At 47.8% G+C, this 19,146-nt stretch overlaps 1 protein-coding gene and 1 long non-coding RNA gene across 4 annotated transcripts in view; one reads left to right on the top strand and one right to left on the bottom strand.

Annotated features, from left to right (window-relative positions):
• The window catches only part of MAPRE2 (microtubule associated protein RP/EB family member 2), a 158,970-nt gene that overhangs the window by 137,500 nt on the left and 2,324 nt on the right, over positions 1-19,146 (top strand). For all 3 annotated transcript variants that reach the window (XM_077753813.1, XM_077753812.1, XM_077753811.1), the window contains 2 exons: positions 10,136-10,275; positions 14,341-14,499. In XM_077753813.1, coding sequence (XP_077609939.1) covers positions 10,136-10,275; positions 14,341-14,499 — 299 coding nt within the window. The remainder of the gene's footprint in view (positions 1-10,135; positions 10,276-14,340; positions 14,500-19,146) is intronic.
• LOC144223114 (uncharacterized) lies at positions 8,699-18,686 on the bottom strand. Its single transcript, XR_013332571.1, has 3 exons — positions 18,623-18,686; positions 12,043-12,188; positions 8,699-9,726 (listed from the first exon to the last, which is right to left on the bottom strand). It is a non-coding gene; the product is annotated as an uncharacterized LOC144223114 (long non-coding RNA).

Raw genomic sequence — 19,146 nt, 5'->3', positions numbered from 1 at the left:
GAGTCACTGAAAAGTTTTAAGTACAAGTTTGCTCTTTGGTATAGAAAATACATGGAGGGTGGCACACTTACAGTCTAGAAGACTAGCTAAGACGGTGTTACAACAAACCACGTAGGAGAGGAGGTTGGCGTAAACAAAGGTCATGGGCCATGTGGGTTATGGAGACTTGAAGGAGATACAGTCACCAAAACTTGATGATTAGATGTGAGAAATAAAGGAGAAAGGAAGCCAGGGATAAATGATGCACATCTTTCTGGCTTGATGGTTGGTTGGTGGAAGCAGAGAAGCCGGAGCAGGAACCAGTTAAAGTAGCAGATTCATATGGGACTCCGCTCTGGTTCTCCCCTCCCTGAGCTCCAGCTCTGGGGGCTCAGACCACGTCTCTGTTTGCAGGGGAGTGTGGATAAGAACCTGTTAATGGAGCATAGTCAGCTTGCCACCATCAGAAAAATAACCTAAAATACTGGTCTTGACAGTGGAGTCAGGACTGTATCTGTACATCATGAAGTAATTAAGTACTTGTGTGCCCACCTAGTAGCCACCTTAATTTGAAAGCCTTTTGCTTAAAGGACTGCTGTTTTCCAGGAGTGCAGTGACACTGTGATGTCATGGTGATGCCTGTGTGTTTTAACTCCTGATGGTCTGGCTGGGTTTGTTGGGCTGTTTCACCCACCAGCTTTTCTTACTGCTGCAGTAAACAGGCAAGGGGGTGCCCCCCTAAATTATTGGGATTCTGCTGTGTATTGTTTTCATGGGAGTGAGGGACCCTTGCCATTTCTAGAGACAAGTTGCTCCGAGGACAATTTAAAAACAAGAATTTGAACTAAGATAGTGATTGGTTGGCACCTAATGTGTTTCAAAGCACACTTAATTACCAAGATGTGAGAGAAGTCCATTTATCATAAGAAAATACACATCACATTCAAATAACTATTCAGTAGTTGGGTATTTTCATACTTGAGCCATTCTAAGAGAAGGAGTTCTTCTGTGCATTTTTTCCCACTATGAAAAATTCTCTGAAACCATAGTGACTCAAGCAGAGCCTGGAAAATACTGGAGAATCACATGATGGCTAAAAATAAGCACATCATCTACAACAGGGACAGTAACCAGAGCAGAAGTAATTCGGTTTTCTGAATGCTCACGCTGGCCGGCCAAGCTCGGTCCCTCTTGGCCACTGCGGGGCAGGCTTTGTGACCCCTGGCCGGGGAAGGGGTGCCCTCAGGTACCAGAGCTCTAGGTGCGGAGGGTACAGAGGCAGCCAGGCCATCCCAGGCCTCTGACTCGGAGTGTAGCTAGCTCCCTGGCTTGCTCCCAGGGCAGAGCCCAATATCACTCTGCATAATGACCCCGGAGCAGTGAAGGGGGGGCGGGGGGGGCGCACACTGACTCCTAGCCCTTGTCACTGCCTACTTTTCTTCAGCCTTCTCCTCGGAGTCCATAGCAAATGCTGTTGATCACAAAATGTCTTTTTGGTTGCTGTTAACATTGCAAAGTGTAAGCCGTGTAAAACAGCCAGACGTTCGGTGCCTGTTTTCTAGGGCACGGGATAGGGCTTTCTGAACTGGAGCGCTGGAAGTGATTCACCGTAAAGGAAACGCGTCTTGAGCACTCACTACTCATACCCGGGAGGATTACGACAGCGGCCTCCTCACTGGCCGCCACTCTGCCTCTGCCCTCACCCTCCTGCAGTCCATTCTCCACCCGGCAGTCAGGCCGTGTCACTCCTCCACTCAGGACCCTGCGGTGGCTTCCTTCTTCCCTCAGAATGAAAGCCCACCTCAGAACCGCAGTCTCTGAGGCCCCGATGTTCTGCCCCCTCCTGCACTGGCCCAGACGTGCTCTGCTCCAGCATCCCAGCTGGCCCTGGACAGACAAGGCCTTTGTGTGGGCGTCGGGCCTTGCCTTTGCGTGGCGTGCTCTGCTCCTGGCTGTCCGGGGGACCAGCTCCGCCTCTCTCAGGCCTCTGTTCCATCTGACTTTCCTAGTGAGGCCTTGAAGTAAGGGTTACTCCTGCACCTGGCATGGCCCTTCCAGGGATTCTGGAAGATGTCGACTCTGGAGCTGTTAGAAGAGATGTCGGCTTCATTGAGGAACAGGACTTTCGGGCTGAGGTGACTGCCACATGGGCTTGGCGTACATCTTGCTGCCTCTCATCTCTGCTGGCCTGTGGCACGACTCCCATCAAGAGGGCTCCGTGTTTCCTACCCCTGTCCTCAGGGGACCTGGGACTAGTGAGGCCCGTGGGAGGCTCCTGGGTCTGCGGAGTTGAGACCGGAGAAGCTGGGCACTCAGGTGCCCCGCAGCTGCTGCTGCTGACGGCTGCTCACCCTTTCCCTGCTCTGTCTCTTCTCCGTAGCATTTCCTTGCCAATTTATTACGGGACTTACTAATTTATCATGTTCTTTATTATCTCATTTCTCCTGTTAGAATGTAAATTCCACAAAGTCATCTTCTGTATTTCATTCATTGATTTATCCCAACTGCCTATAACTTGCCAGGTACACAGTAGGAGGTCAGTAAATGTTGGCTGCTTGAATGAATGAGTCAGGGTAATTTAAGAAGGAGCACAGAGACTTGGGCTCCAGCCTACTGATTTTCAAGATAGAGGGTGAATGGAAGGGGAGAACCTAGGCCTTGGTGCCCACTGGCGGTTTATGGGTTAAATGTTTTTATAGAGATTTTCTTGAAAGAGAGTCTGATGTTCTTATTACCTTAGCAGTTTATGTTGCTAGCGTCTGGAAATGGGAAACCCGTGTTTTTCATCATTGGTCAGATCACATTTGCTGAGTAACAGTACTGCTATTGTGAGCTAACATTTATCGAGTGCCTACTAGGTGCCAGGCTCTTGCGTAAGGACTTCCCCCATGTTGTTCCCGATTCTGGGGAAACAGGCACTACTCTTGCGGTCTTCAGCATCCAGGGATCCGGGTGGCAGCACAAGCCGCACGGCTCAGCCAGAGCAGAGCCAGGACTGCTGGGAAGGCCACCTGGCTCCCGGGCCCCCACGCCCGGCCACTGCCTCCCTAAGGGCAAGCTGAAGGATCACCGCTTCCATACCCGATCCCACCCCTCACATGGCTGATGTGCTTCCTGCACAAAATAAAATCTGTTGACCAAGGTAAAAAGGATAAGGAAGTGAAGGCAGGTCATCCACAAATAACTAATCAGTGCAGGTGCACTCCATCTTCCGTCACCTCTTAGGTCTGTGGGGGCTTCTCGTTGAGCTATAATTGACATACAGCATAATCGTTTTGGGCATAAACATGATTGAATATTTGTATATATTGCAAAATGATCACAATAAGTCTAGTTAACATCCATCACCATACGATTCGAATTTTTTTCTTGTGATAAGAACTTTTAAGATCTACTCTGCCAGCAACTCTCAAACATACAGTGTTACCATATAACCACCTTGCTGGACTTGAGTTCTTCAGGCTTATTTTGTAACGAAGTTTTTTGTATTATTTAGATTCAAATTAGTTAACATATTTGTTAACTATTGGTTACTGTTGGTGTACTATTGGTTTCAGGAGTAGAATTTAGTGACTCATCACTTACATAGAACACCCAGTGCTCGTCCCAGCAAGTGCCCTCCTTAGTGCCCATTGCGCATGTAGCCCTTCCCCCACCCACCTCCCCTCCAGCAACCCTCAGTTTGTTCTCTGTATTTAGGAGTCTCGTATGATTTGCCTCCCTTTCTGTTTTCATTTTATTTTTCCTTCCCTTACCCTGTGTTCATTTGTTTTGTTTCTTAAGTTCCACATATGAGTGAAAGCATATGTTTGTTTTTCTGACTTATTTTGCTTAGCAAAATATACTCTAGTTCCATCCATGTTGTTGCAAATGGCAAGCTTTCATTCTTTTTGATTGCTGAGTAATATTCTGTTGTCTATATATGCCATAACTTATTTATCCATTCATCAGTTGATGGACAGTTGGATTCTTTCCATAATTTGGCAGTTGTTGATGGTGCTCCTATAAACATTGGGGTGCGGGGTGCCTGGGTGGCTCATTCGGTTACGTGTCCAACTCTTGGCTTCAGCTCAGAGCATGATCTCAACAGTTCATGAGTTGGAGCCCTACATGGGGCTCTGTGCTGTCCCTCTTTCTCTCGGCCCTTCCCCTACTTGCACTGTCTCTGTCTCTCTCAAAATAAATAAACTTAAAAAAATAGAAATAAAAATAAACATTGGAGCGCATGTGCCCCTTCAAATCAGCATTTTTGTATCCTTTGGATAAGTACCCAGTAGTGCAATTGTTGGATTGTCGGGTAGTTCCATATTTAACTTTTTGAGGAACCTCCATACTGTTCTCCAGCGTGGCTGCACCAGTTTCATTCCCACCAACAGTGCAAGAGGGTTCCTCTTTCTCTGCATCCTCACCAACATCAGTTGTTGCCTGAGTTGTTAATGTTAGCCATTCTGACAGGTGTGATGTGGTATCTCATTGTGTATAACTTGGAAGTTTCTACCTTTTGGCCACCTTCACGCACTTCATGTGCTCCCCAGCCCCTACCTCTGTGGGGTTTTAATTGAGTGAGAAGGACGCAGGGTTGGAGGGGAATATGCTTTCAAAGCAGGGGATGGCCAGAGGTCGGTTGCCTCCTGAGTGTGTATGCATGTGTGCACATGTTTTTAATGTCTCTGTGGTTCTTGTCAACAGTATTAATGTCATATTTTTAGCTCCTCTGTTTATGAGTTTGGCAGAAGGAATACGCCAGATTAAGTGAGGAGAATTTTTAAATTCCATCAGAGCTCCGGCCATGAAGGATAAAGCTGAGTACAATGCTTTTCTTTGCTTTATCGTTAAGAATTCATTGGGCCTCATATGCCCAAAATGTAGCATTTTCCATAAACATTAAGCTACTAATTAGTGACATTAGACAGTGATGCTGTGGCTTCGAATCAGGCAATGAATAAGGCCAGTCTTTGTTTTTTTACAACTATGGTTAAAATGTCTTAGAATCATATTTATACACCAAATCCTAAAGGCATTAATTAAGACACACTGCTCAAAGACTACCATTGTAAATCATGTCCATGTCCAGTGAGTAAAGTCAGAGAATTACAGGGACTTGTACAGAATTTATGTCTATTTTTCTCTGCTTCTGAAACTTCTTTTTATTTTGAAAGGGAAAATTAGAGAGAGAAAAGCTTGAGGGAAAAAACAATTCTTATAAAACAAGGCTACCACTAATTATGTTTTCAGGACATCAAACGCAGCTTCAAAAAATTTTTTGGAATGATAGCTGCGAGGAAAAAAATATGTATCTGCATTATAGCTGAAAGAGCTGCACTCTCTTTAAAAGCCATTATGTAAATATTTTTCATGTAAGCATCACTGAGCACAGAGGCATGGAAGGCACAAAAGCGAGGTCGCCGTGGCCCTGAGTGTGTTCTAGGAAGCAGGAAGGCAACTATTGAGGACCCTGATATGTGAACCAGGACTAGATGCTATCAATTATTGGGTCGTTTCACAAAATTGGAATATAAATGGTAACTTACACAAAAGTAATGTATCAGTGTTAAATTTGCTGACATTGATCATTATAATTTCCTAAGAGCATCCTTATTCTAGCAACCCAGATAAATGGAAGAAAATATCTGGCACCCCAGAAACTGGGTACACTTTGGAGTATGTTTGCTTGAAAGGAGACAACAAGATGTTCAAAGCAAATAAACAAAAATAGAGTTCTTGACTGTCTAATGAGTGTCATATACTTTAGGATATTGTTTACTGTTCTAAAAAGTAAACCATGAAATCATTAAATAGAATGAACAAAAGCCTTCATTTTTCTTTTTATGAATTTTACTATTTAGTATTTCTCAATGTGAAAAATAGCTGTGAGGGGCAAATTACTTCCACTTCAGATTATAGCTTGTGATAATTTAAAGAGCTCACTTTACATTCTTTTGAGAATGAGCTTTTAGTTTAACGCTTAATTGTCTAGTTTTTTGAAACTTTAAAGCTCTGAAGATACTAAGAAGTTCTGCATGGCCTTCCTGTTCTTTAATTTCTTCATCCCTTAGAAGCTATATAAATGTACACTTGATGGACAGGCACCTGGGTGGCTCAGTCAGTTAGGCATCCAACTCTTGATTTCGGCTCAGGTCACAATCTCAGGGTTCATGGGATCAAGCCCCACATCAGGCCCTGGTGCTGACAGCACAGAACCTGTTTAGAATTCTCTCTCTCCCCCTCTCTCTCTGCTCTTCTCCCGCATGCGCATGCACTCAGTATAAACAAACATTTAAAAATAAATGCACAATTGACTAGCACTGCCCTCTTACACCTCATTAGACATTTATTTCCCTTTGTTAACAATTTTTTCCAAGCAACTTAATCAGAATTTCAAAACCCCTGATTTTAAATTTCAAATACTAATTACTTCATCTGTTAACTCAGTTTTTCAAATTTATTTTCCATTCCTTTGTCCAGCCTGTAAGTGACTGTCCAGGGCAGTGCGGAAGCGATTCCTTCTGTAGCGAGTATGAGTGCTGTAGTGTGGACCAAATGCCCTCTTCTCCACTATCCTGCCCTGTCCCACCGCAGAGGGTGCCATGTCTGATACCCGTTGTTTTCATCTTTCCCATCTCTAGAGATCCACAAGTTGCATGAGTGTGTATCAGGTGAAAGACAGGGGCTCTGTGCTCCAGCCAACCTATGCAGGACCCGTGAGCCACAGGCAGAAGAAGCTGTAGCCCGGACAGCATCAGTCACTGCAGCAGCTCTGGCCTGTCCCCCGGGAGCCACGTAGGGTCTCCTGCAGCCCCCCGTTCCTCCCCGAGCCAGCTTCCTCTGCTTATTTATAGTTCTTTTCCCTGATAACTTGATCTTGCTAGGGGGCTTTGGCTTGCCCCTGACCCTTCCACTTTTACTTCATATCAAACACTTCAGGTTTTTTTTCTCAGGCTGCATTTGATGATGTCCTAAAAACATAACTAGTAGTGGCTTTGTTTTACGAGCAATCAGGTTTCTCTTCCTTCTGTTTTTCTTTTAAAGTTTACATGGGACTGGATAGGGCAGGGTGTGAGAATGAGTGTCTGATGAACGTAGATCAGCTGTTGCAACGAACCACATCATAGCTGCTGCCCTGCATAGGGAGATGTGCCTGGGGGGTAGCGGGGGGCACACAATAGAGGGAAGTCCCTTCTGCAGGGTGCTGTTTGTTTCAGAAGAGGCATAAACATGGCAGACTTGGACAGCAAGGTACAAACTAGCATGCTCCTCCCTCCTCAGACTTAAACACTTATTGACTCCATTTCCCTACTTGAACTTTGTCCTGGTTCCATCTATAAAGGGCCCAGGTGATAACAGAAGATGATCTTAAAACCAAGTCCCAGCTCTCTGGGGAACCCAATGATGTGTGGTTTGGTTTCCTTCATGTATTGTCAGTGACATTGTTCAGTGACATTGACGTTGGCTTCAGCTCCTTCAGCTCTCCCCAGTTTGTTTACCCTGGATAGGTCCCTCTCCATGGAGTTGTTTTAACAGGCTTCTATTGCCTGTGGCCTCTGGGTCAGGCATGGAGATGGGCCTTGGGAACATTAAGTGATAAACAAAACAGATGCAACCCCTACCTTGTAGACTTGAGTGGGGGAACAGGATAAAGGGCTGTGCTCTTACAGTGGACAGGTGCTGCAGCCTCCCAGAGCGGCAGCGTCCACGCCGCTACCTGCAGGGTGCTACACATAGTCCCTCAGAGGGGAAGAGGAGTGTTTGGGGAGGGGTGGGTTACAGCCCAAATCATGCCCTGTGACCGTGTGGTCGGGAACGCTGCCTTGTCCCTGGGAATGGTGAGTGTGGCCCTGCTGGGCATTCCTACACCACTGTCACTCGGTGAGACTGTGAGCGCCTGGGGAGCAGAGATGTCCAGTGGGACGTGGTTCGTGGTAGGCACTGGATAAACCTGTATTTACTACATAAGGGATGCTGCTTTCTGTTAGATTTGATGGACATTAAAATACGACGTATTGCTTATTAAAAGGTCTGAAGTAACTTGATTTTTCAGAAGCTTTTCCCCCAAGTCAGGCTGGCTGGTGACAACCCTCAGAGGAGGCACTTTGCCTGGTCAGCGTTTCCTCACCCTGCGTCCTCTGCTGTTACTCACAGTCTCCTCTACCCTGCCGGCGCGGCCTGTACAGAGCCTGGCCAGTGGGACTGGAAGTGGCGTTCTAGGAGTGGTGTCTGTGGGCTCCTGCGGACATGAAGGGTCCCTGCAACTTGACGTGAATCACAGATGGAGCATTTGTGAATGCTAGAATCCTTGGGAAGGTCTTCTGCATGGGCGAGGTTCCCAGGTCACTCAGGATTTACCTTTGGATACTCAAACTATTTTAAGTCCTGTCCAACTTAATTTTTCATTTTAAAATATATTAGGCCTTTCCCTGTATTTTTAGAAGAAAATTCTTTTTTTCTTTGTAACGGGTTTTAAAGGGTATGATGTTGTCCGTGCTTCCTGAGGGGGCGAATGACTTCACGTTCATAACTGATGCGTCCAGGCACCAGAATTCTTCCTGTTCACCACCTTGTAATTAGGAGATTTCTTGAAACTTGTAACTGCTGTCAGCACACTTGGCTTCATGACCCCCTGCCTGTTTCTCATCTGTTGGTACTGATAAACCGTGAGGCCAGAAACCATATAACCAAGCTGTATTTACTTGTTCATCTATTTATTTCAACATTCGTACCTTCATGAAATATCGGTTCAGCCCAGCATGGTGCTAAGTACCGGGGTTACAAAGGTGTGAACACTGGTCCCTGTGTCCCCGGAGCCTTCTGGAGGAGGAGTGTGCGGGATGTGGGGGGAATTGGGCAGATGGAAACATGTAAGAGGAGCCTCTCCACCAGCCTGAGCTGCCACATGGTCGAGACTGTGTTCAGAGTAGAAGGCCTGGGTGGGCCCCTGGTAATGACCCTGAATTTCTTAATCCATGCAGTGTGTAAACTTCACCGCATCTACCTTGTGGCTTCTGTTTTAACTGCAGAAGCCATTCCCTGTGTCTGTGTCATGTTCTAGATTGTGAGCACCTATTAGAAGCTGAGCCTCTGATGGGTGAGCTCTTACCTGACATTAATGACCTTCCTTCCCCTAGTTTCTGTCATCATTAGCGATGCTATTTAATCACTTAAGATGCTGAGCCCCCACTGTAAAGGTGGATCTTTCTTCCATTGTAGTAAATAAATCCTAGGCTGCTATCTTGACACCCGTGAATATCTTTTAACCTCCAAACTTCCCACTTAGCGTTTTAGAGTCCCTCAGTGAACCTTTCCTGGATCAGTTATGTTTGTTGTAACATCATGATTTTTTAAGTTCTAACATTTCTTCTAGATTTACTAGCTGTCTCTGTTCTATAAAGATCTTCATACCCTCGCTCCTTCCCCTGTCATTATAGACTGGATTTTTATTTATCCAGTGTGTTGTAGCACGTGAGAGCCATTCCTCTTTTGATATGTAAACTGTCCCAGCTGTGGCTAGCTGGAAGCATCTTCAAACCTGCCCCTGTTCCCCTTGACCTTAGTCCTTGAGCACATCCTTGCGTTTCAACACAAGAAGGTGTCCCAGGCTTACGCCGTACTTTGCCTGCCCCACCCCGGCATCTGCCATCTCTCAAGAAGTTCTTCCTTTAGAATAAAATTTACACACCAGTTCATTGGCACCAGGAACGCATGCTGCTTCGAAGATGTCATTGCCCCTGGGTGCTTTCGGTGGCTAATAACCTGGGAAACGAGAGAGAGAAAACCCTTTACTAGCTTTGTATATTTTTTCTAAAGCATTCAAACTCTTTTTTGTTGTTTGTCAGAAACTCAACTCTGGTGATGCTTTGAGGTTATCTCAGAACTGTTCCTCTTTTAAAAAATCTTAAAATCTCTTAGTATCAAAGGACAGCTTAATCTTCTATTAACTTGAAGGGGTGGAGTACTCAGAGATTAAAGAAATTGTAGAAGATGACACTGTCCTTTCATTGTGTGCGCTTTTTCTAAGTGTAGGTAGGCTACTTTTGGAATCGGAAAGGGTCATTGGGAGTAGCTTTTATACTTCCTAGTAAACTCCTTTATACATTTGCAATATATCTAAAAAGCATCCCTAATGTTGCCCATATTTATAATCTATTCTGGTTACTTTCAGGCGCAGCTAAATCAAGTCCGGCATCTAAGCCAGGATCTACACCCTCTCGTCCCTCATCAGCCAAAAGGGCTTCGTCCAGCAGCTCAGCATCCAAATCTGATAAAGACTTAGAAACACAGGTCATACAGCTTAATGAGCAGGTAACTCCTCAGCCCTGGCCCTGTCTCTGAGAGGGGAGGGACCAGACACCTGCAGGTCTGAGATAAGGGAGGGCAGGGGACGGAATCTGGTTCCAAGGGAGTAAGAATAAAAGGAATCGTTCAGGCAGATGAAATCATTGGCCCATCAGGAATATAAGATCTTAGTCAGAAATCTCAAAGCTGCACATATGGGACAGATGACTCAACCCCAGGTAAATGCGGGTTTATAGACAGCGTCCCCCTCCACCTCCTCAGGGCATGTCCAGAGCTCCAGGCCAGACTCTGGCCTGTCTGCCCACTTCCGGCCAATCTGGATAGCATTCATGACTTTAGCTAGGGTTAGTCTCTCTTCCTCCTTCCTTTCCTGCAGGCACTATTTGTTAATAAGCCTGTTGTGTGTGACAGACTCAGTGCCTGGTGCTAATATAATGGTAGTGAGCTAGGTAACCCTCCCCTCCTAGAGCTTTCAGCAGTTGTGCGGGGTGGGTGATCATGCGAACGAAAGCGAGAACCTAACGTTTGCCATGACAGCAGAAGTCTGATGCCACAGAACCACTGAACCCAATATTGGGGGATCAAAAGGGCCACGGTTGTGTTTTAAGTCTAGGAACTTTCTGTCTAATATTCTTCGTGGTTACGGTAAATCTAGCTCTACTACCTTTGAAAATTTCAGTAAACAAGTTGAGGTATGCTTTCTACCTAACAAGAGCTAATTTTGCCTAAGATTATATGTAGCTTAAAGGTAATAAAACGATTGGTAGCATGAGGCCCAATGAAGTTGCCACCCGCTCTGACCCTGGGTTGCCGAGTCTCTTATCCTGGCTACTCCCACCACTGGGAGCGGAGCCTTTTATTCAAGGTTCTTAGGCTGTTCCCAGCCAAGTGGCTGGGCCATTCCCAGTGATTAACCGGATACCTGATGAGCCAGCAAAGAGTCTGGAAACCATTTTTGAGATAATTGTATATTTGCAATCAAGAATATAGTTTAAAAGCAGGCAGCTGCTTAGTTAGGGTGTTTCTTTACAATTCTGATCACTTTAATGAAAATAGTGAAACTTTAAGTCATCCAATGAAACTCTGGAATGTTCTAATTACCTGCTGATTCTCAGTTTGAGCCCATATGGTATTTCCAGTAATGAGTTTTTCTCACATAAAAGGCAGGTATGACAACATCATGAGCCTTGGACCACATGCCTAAGGCTCTGAGCAAATCACAGTAGACCTAAAGAGCATCAGGCATGGGTCTGTAATGCTTTAGATTTATAACCCTTTTCTCGTAGGAACCCAGGTTCTTTTGATATCTTAATTATCTCATGATTTCTCTCTCCCTGTCATCTGCCTCTACCAGACCCAGGTCTCCAAGCTTCCAGTCCAAAGTATGACCACAAAGAAACCTTGAGACCCTTCCTCCCTCTCTCCCTTTCAGCCTTAGTCACCAGATCCACCACTGCCTCTCCTTGGAGCTGGCTCTACAGTCATTAGCTGTCCAGTTACACAAAGAGCCTCCCTTCCCCAAGGGACCCAGACCTCATCCTACCATCCAAAATGTCTCTCCAGAGGGGGAGAGGGAGAAGAGAAAGGAACTTTCCAGTGGTCTTATAATCCCTTTATTACTAACAAAGGGCTGCACTCCCCTGCCTGTCCCCTGGTGCATTTACATCAAGGAGGAGTGAGTATGCCACCTCCTCCCCTCTCCAGTCCCTCAGAGGGAAGGTCATACACACCCCAAATTGTGAGCAGTCGTTCAACTATTTACTGAACACTTACCCCAGATCCATTTCCATGGTTGTCTATTATTGCCTCCTCCATTTTCTGTCCTTGCAGCCTGCAGGGAAGCTCCCTGGAGCTGGTGGGTAGCCGCAGGGGCACTGCTGTGTTGGGACTCAGGACTCTAGGATGAGGAAATGCCTAGGCTGGAGAGTGAATTACAGTCGTGATAGAGAAAGTGACGAGTGCCATAAACTTGAAGAATTCTCATTTACTTGGCCTCCTGCCTCTATTCAGGCAGTGTCCCATGACACGCTATAAAAGTACCACTGTGCTAGACAATTCCAGTGATAGAAATGAATCAAAAGACAGAGGGGAGAAAAAGACGGAACTAAAATAATTAGGGGCCGTTTATGGCGAGTGGGTTAGCAAACGGGAAGTGGGGTGGAGTCCCCACTGTGCTCAGGGACCACTGGGGGCTGGAGAGTGGGCGTCAGTGGGCCTGGGCAGATGCTGGGCTGGGGCGGCCTGGCTCAAAGGACGTGCAGTGTGCAGACGCTGAGGGAGGGCAGAATTGGAGAAGAGAACGTCCCCCTCTTGTCTCTTCTTCTTGCCTTACTCAAGGGTCCATCCCCAGCATCCCCTCCACCTCCTAGGCTTCTCCTTTGATACATGAAGGCATGGGCGGCATCAGTCTTCATGAGTGGGACCGTGAACACAGACTCTCCTTTGCCGGTCGGCTATCCTCATACGCTTCGGCCCCTGTCCATTTTTACTAGGATGTCTGTAGCTGTTACCCGGTGCACCTGGAATACCACCCAAGGCCAACCTGGGCTGGATATTTCTACAAAAGCCTCAGCTCTTTGCACACTGTACAGACCAAAGCACCCTGGAGAGGCAGACAAACCTAGTTTCCATGGGTAGAAGGCATCCAGAGCCCTTCTTGCCTGCTCCAGGGAGAGCTGACCAACTCAAGACTCCTAAACTGCCACAGATCTGTCCACTGGCACCCACGCAGGCTACACAGGAATTCTGTGGCCAAGTCTGGAATGGGGGTTGGCTTGGTGTAAAACAAGGATGGATTTCTAGAAAAAAAGGGACGTTTTCTTTTACTTAGACTTGAGGCTGCTGGTTGCCTTCATTTCTTACTAATATTCCAACTGTAGTATCATCAGAAATAGGAGTGAAAGCCAGGGAAAGCTGCTTTTTGAGCAGGGTGTGAGGAGGCCGTGAGGTGGACTCTGGGGCCACATCCTTGAGTCCTCTGCCGGGTGTGCAGGAAGGGAACCAACGCTGCATGTGTTTGGTAGAGGTTTGATAAGTAACATGTGCAAAGGTCTAGAATTACCAGAGAAGAAAATTTTCCATTCCAGATGTCATTTTTGGAAATACTGTTGGGGTGATTTTTTTAATACACTGAATGAGAGACAGTAAAAGATTCACCTGACTGAGACAAGGAAAGATTTACCTCCTAAAAAAATATTCCCTGTGTAAATATAAATGCACAAGGGGTTTAAAAAAAAAAAAAAGTGGGAGGGGGATTCTCAGGAAGCAGGAACAGGGCACTGGTTTAGGCCTGTGTGTAGCTACCGTGCCTGTAGGAGTGTGGCGCCGTGGGTTTTCCTTCCCCCAGGTGACACTGCCTCCTTATGGGCTCCTTCCCCGGCACCATCTCTGTAATCACCGTGAGAGGGCATTCAGCCCTGGAAGGTCCTGGAACCAGCATCATAGGGAAAAGGGAATTAGGGTTCTTATTCTGAGGGAATGAAGCTTCTTTCTCTTCATCTTCCCCCTATTTCCTGCGATGTCCCCAAAGCTAGAACCAGAGGAATGAAGACACATCCACTGAACCGGGCTTACAGTCTTGCCCAGTTTTCCTCATGTAGCTAAGACCCAGTTTCTCAGGAGAGACTTTATCTAGTGTGGCTTAGGAACATTTATGAAGGGATCCACAACAAAATATGGTTATGAAGCAAGGAGGGTCCTCAAAATACGTCTCCAGTAACCACAATGCCAGCCCCTCTCCTCTGCCTCCCCTCCCTGCAGAGGATGAACAGGGTAGAAGGATGTGCTCTAGCCCGTGTTAGGAGAGGAGGAAAGCTCATTCAGGGTCTGGAGGCAACCATCTTGAGCAGAACAGCCCCTCCCTCAGTGGTTATGAACGCTCAGTTGGCAGAGGGAATGACTAGCGTGTTGTCGAAGTTGGATGTGGTGACCCAGGCTCAAGCTCTACTGCCTGTCAATCATTTGGGCACATCTGTTTTTGCATGTTTTGTGTCTTTATAGGCAGCCGTAGTTGGTCACGTTTCTTATACTGTATTTTGGGGGGATTTTCCTTCCATCCTTACTTCCTTGCAGGTACATTCATTAAAACTTGCCCTCGAAGGTGTGGAAAAGGAAAGGGATTTCTACTTTGGCAAGTTGAGAGAGATTGAGCTCCTCTGTCAAGAGCATGGGCAGGAAAATGATGACCTCGTGCAGCGACTAATGGAAGTCCTCTATGCTTCGGATGAACACGTAAGTGTGAGGAGAGCCCTTGGCTCTTGGCTTCTAAAGCGATGCTCTTGGTCAAGGTGCAGTAGTGAGTGTGTCTTCGGGTGCTGCCCTGGGATCCCTGAGAATTATGACAACTCCTGTGCGTTTTCTGTTCCCAGAGGATAAGTGTCTTCATCATCATCATCGTTGTGATCCGTTGACCCCTGCTTGTGGGATGTGCATTCATGAATTAATCCGGGAGAAGATGAGTGGATGGGGGTGGGAGGGGGAGAGTAGGAGGACCGATTGAGAAAAATAGGTTCCTGCAGCCAGATTTCAAGTGGTTTGCAGCTCTGAGCAGATGAGCAATAAAAATGTATGTAAGTATTCTTCATGACAGACCAGAGTATGGTTAGAGGAGGAATTAGTCTGGATGTTTTTCTCGTCCCCATAAGCCCACAATTTTTATTTCAGAGCTGGTTGTCTTGGTTATTCATTGCCGGTACAGACCGGCGCTGTGCAACAGCCTTAGTTGAAAAATGCTTTTAGAAGGTCTTCTCTCTGGGGAGGAGCTGGCTGTCAGGCTTTTGCTACTCGGGAGTGTGCGGGGAAGAGGGGGTACCCAGGAGGTGGATCCATCCTGGTGATGGAAAGCAGGCGTGAGGAGCAGCAGAAGACCAGAGAGCTCAAGAATCAAGGAAGGAAAGGGGTGGGATAAATAGAGACGAAGTCTGCCCGTGCAGGGAGCAAGGGGCCCCGGCCCCAAGGCAAGTGTGGGAGCCTGACGGAGCTGCCCTGGGGAAGGTGCAGAAGAGTGGGGTGGGGGCCCGAACTCCTCCTTAGGCGGCGCTGAAGCTGGTGAAAGTGTCTGACTCTGTAGGACCAGGAGGCCTGGGGACGCTCCCACAACTCTGTAGTCGAGTTGCGTGTATTAGCACTTGAACAGAATGGAACAAGTCACCGGAGGGTGTACTTTGTGACTTGTCCCAGCCCAGTACCAGACAAATGTTTACTCCGTGTGAGATTCGAAATCCGAGTGATGCAGTCTGAGGTTTGAGCCTCTCCACCACTTTTTTCATTCCCTGCCCCGCCCTGCCTCATTTTTTTATGCTTCTTTCTCCGTTACCTTTGGCTCAGACTATAGGTCTTGGAGCCATGGGAAGCTGCCTGACCAGGCCCCGGAGGCAGTGATGGCTCCACAAAATATGGTTCTCCGTATTTTCAGATCTGACGACAGGAACCTCAGGTTGTTGTCTAGCGTGCCTGCCCCTCCAGAGTGCTTGGTCGTCTGTCAGAGACTACGGGAGTTAGAGTTTCTCTCCCCACAAGCTTGTGGGAGGCCAGATCCGGTGCGGTCCCCTCAGCACTGCGTCTCTGAAGGGCCGTGCCCACTGAGGGAGGAAGACAGCATGCAGGGTCAGATCTTCCCAGCCCTGCGCTGGCTGCAGGAAGAAAACCCTTGCGATGGTCACCTCAAGCCACATCATGCCCCCTGATGGAGTCCTTGTGCAGGAGCCCTCTCAGGTGAACTCCAGTTTCAGAGTCGACGCGGGCCACTGAATGCTGGTGGCAGCAGCAGGTAGGAGGGCTGGCGCAGGTGACAGTTCCTGCCTTCTGAGTGTGGTCCTGCCTGGTCTTCAGGAAAACACACATGAGCCCTATGTGGTCATTTCAGGTGCAGATATTTGCTGGACAGGCCTCTTTAAGTCTTTATTTGATAGTGGCTGGTCTTTGATCCTTGGAGTCAGTCCTAGAGTAAAATGTTTGGAAGATGTAAAATCCAGATAGCAGTTTGTATACAGAAGTTAACAGGTGCGGTTCAGTGCACAGTTGTAGAAACCTCATGGCAGGCTCCAAAGCGGATCATCAGACCTCTCTCCAGTGCCTCTCTTTATCATTTTCAGGATCTTTTCCCTCAGGGGTCACAGGTATCTCGACTTATTCATTGGTTAACTGCTCCCTTGTCCATCTGTCAGCTGAGCTGCACCTGCTGAAATAAACAGGTGACTTATTTCCTGAGGCACTGTCACAGAAGCCACTGCTAAGTGACCTGATGATCCCCCCCCACCACCCCCAACCAAGATCTCTTGGGAAGAGCTTGTGTTTCTGTCACTAGACGAGGCATTGGGTGTACAGAAGGGGGGCAGAGCCAGTGCCTTAGTGAGGCAGGCAGACAGGGGCGCCACTGCCAGAGTAGGATACACGTGATCACAGAGACATAAACTCGGGGGGCGGGGGGAGCACGGAAAGGCAGGCTGGAGACGGCAAAGACTTGACAGAGAAGAGCACATTTGTGTGGGCTTTGAGGAATGGCCAGGAACATCAGCAGTCCTGGGGCGGAGGCGGGGGGAAGATTTTTCAGGCAGAGAAAACAGCACGGACAAAGCCGAGGGGAGAGACTGGCCGGATGTGGCTGGGGTGCGTGGGGTGCGTGGGGGCAGCAGAGCGCCACCACATACATCTAGGAAGGAGGGGGCCATCAGCACTTCTTGATGACCCTTCCAGCGCCCGTTGCCCCCATTTTCTTCCTGTTGCAGGCAAGAGCCTTCTTCAGTACTGTCTTCCAACTTCTCTAATGATTATCGTAAGAATAAGGAGCTCTAACATTACTCACAGCTAAATATCCAGAACGAGGTGATGGACTGATATGCAAATATCAGAAATAAGCAGGTGGCACTCCAGGGCATTAGTCACATATCGGGCCTTGGTTTTGTCTGGCCTCCTGCTTACGTGTGCATTTAAGTTGTTCTTTCTAGTATGGTGTGTGAGAAAAAGATCTTGTTTTTTCCTGGGAGCCTCCACGGTACTGCGTGAGTGGGGAGCACTCAGATGCAGTGTCACTGCCTCTGAATTAGAGATATATCTGCAGCCTTTCAGACCACCTGGACTTGCACCCCTAGCATTAGCCATCCATTGGTAAGCTGGGAGGTTTGCTCTTTATCCCAGTACAAAGGGCCAGGGGTTGGCAGTTCCTGCAGGCGGAGGATGTCCCCATGGGGTCCTATGACGGAGGGAGCTGCCCTTGGCCGGCTGGAGACCACAGGGCACCCTGGCTGGACAAGGACAAAGGGGAGGCCACGGGTGAGGTTTGATCGTAGAGGTTCCTGGTCCTGCAGCTTGTTTCATGCCCAAGGTATTTGAACCCAAGCTTTGACTTCCAGTCCTGGGGTAGCTCTCAGCTGTGATGTGAGCAAATAAGATTTTCTATAAAAGGTAAAATGGGTCCTCCTCTTTGAGATCTTCCCTGCAGCCTAATGTGCACAAGACAGGTAAGAAAAGCACCCTGGAGACCTGCCGAACTCCTAGCGGAGTGAAATGAAGGCACCACACTAGCATTGAAGAGTTAGAATGACGGGTGAGTTAACACCCCTAACCCTCAGCGGGGGTGGACGCTCGGCCGGAGAGGCAGCTGTGGAGCCAGCCAGCGAGCGCGCGCACACACATGCATCCACTCGGGGCTGCAGTGCGTAGCCTGAGGGAAGCATGAACAAGGATGTGTGGCTTAGAGGAGTGACTGGCTCTGGGGTAAAGCGGGGAGAAGAGGCGTCCGCGGGGAACATCGGCAGGACAGTCACCTCGCGTTCCCAGGGCACCACTCTGGGTAAAGTCCCGTGACCACTAGCTTTCTTTTTTTGCCCCTAGACGAGAGGGAGAACCCTTCCTGGGAGAGGCCAGTGACTTTCCCCCTCTCACGCTATCTACGCAACAGCTACTCCCACAAGAATGTCACAAGCTTTTGGAGCAGAGAGGACCCCGCTGTTGAATGCAGGGCAGCAGGCGGCTGCCACAAGGGCCTGGGAACAAGTTGGCACAGTGCGGGGGGAGGGGGGTTGTGCCAGAGGACAGCGCTGTGCAGGCACAGTAGGATGCTGGGCCTTCACACGTCAGCGGCCAGGTGGCTGTGGGTGCTGGTGATAGGGTGTGGTCCTGGGCGTGGAGAGAGCGAACCGTCACTAAGTAACATGCCTCTTGACACGGACCCAGTAAGGGACAGCACTCAATTTGAACCAGGGTCTTCAATACAATGTCCCTTTATACTGTTGCAGAAAAGGTGACTTTTTAAAAATTTTTCACTTCTAGAATATATTTGAGAGTTCTCCCACCAAGATGATAATTGCAGCTCACACAAGTATGTATTATGAACTAAATACCATTCTTTACCTACCTTAACTCTTTGACTCTGCTGAATTCAGGGACTCCACTGACTCCTTGATCAGTGAATCTGAAAGAAAACTGTTATAATCCCCCATTTTACAGATGAGAAAACTGAGGCATGGGACAGTTACATTACATGCCCAGAGTCACCCAGATGGTAAAGAGCAGAACCCGGACATGAACTCCAGAGTCTGTGTTTAGAACCTTGACATTTTACTGTCTCTAAAAAAATACGCAGCATGGGGCCTTGGCTGAAAGTCTCAAATCATCTGTTGTTCTGTCCTTGGGGATTTCTTCCTCTCAACACAGCCTGCATGGAGGTCTGAAATAAGTGAGGTAGGACACAGACAGATGAGGCCCTATCCGTGCCTTGAGTAACCTCAGGCCCAGTGGCTGAGGCCACAGTGTGGAAACAAGATTACAAGCCCAGGTTTTATAGCCAAGCAGGAAACAATGTGCTACAGGACGAGGGAGAGAAAGAACTGCGGCTCGGGGGAGAAGATGGACCTTGGGCAGGGGGACTGGCTTGTCCTA

Source organism: Crocuta crocuta, unplaced genomic scaffold, assembly GCF_008692635.1.
Source record: "Crocuta crocuta isolate KB4526 unplaced genomic scaffold, BGI_CrCroc_1.0 scaffold231, whole genome shotgun sequence".
NCBI classification, from domain to species: Eukaryota; Metazoa; Chordata; class Mammalia; order Carnivora; family Hyaenidae; genus Crocuta; species Crocuta crocuta.
Note: the sequence above shows the minus strand (reverse complement) of the source record. Positions and strands in the feature narration are given on the sequence as shown.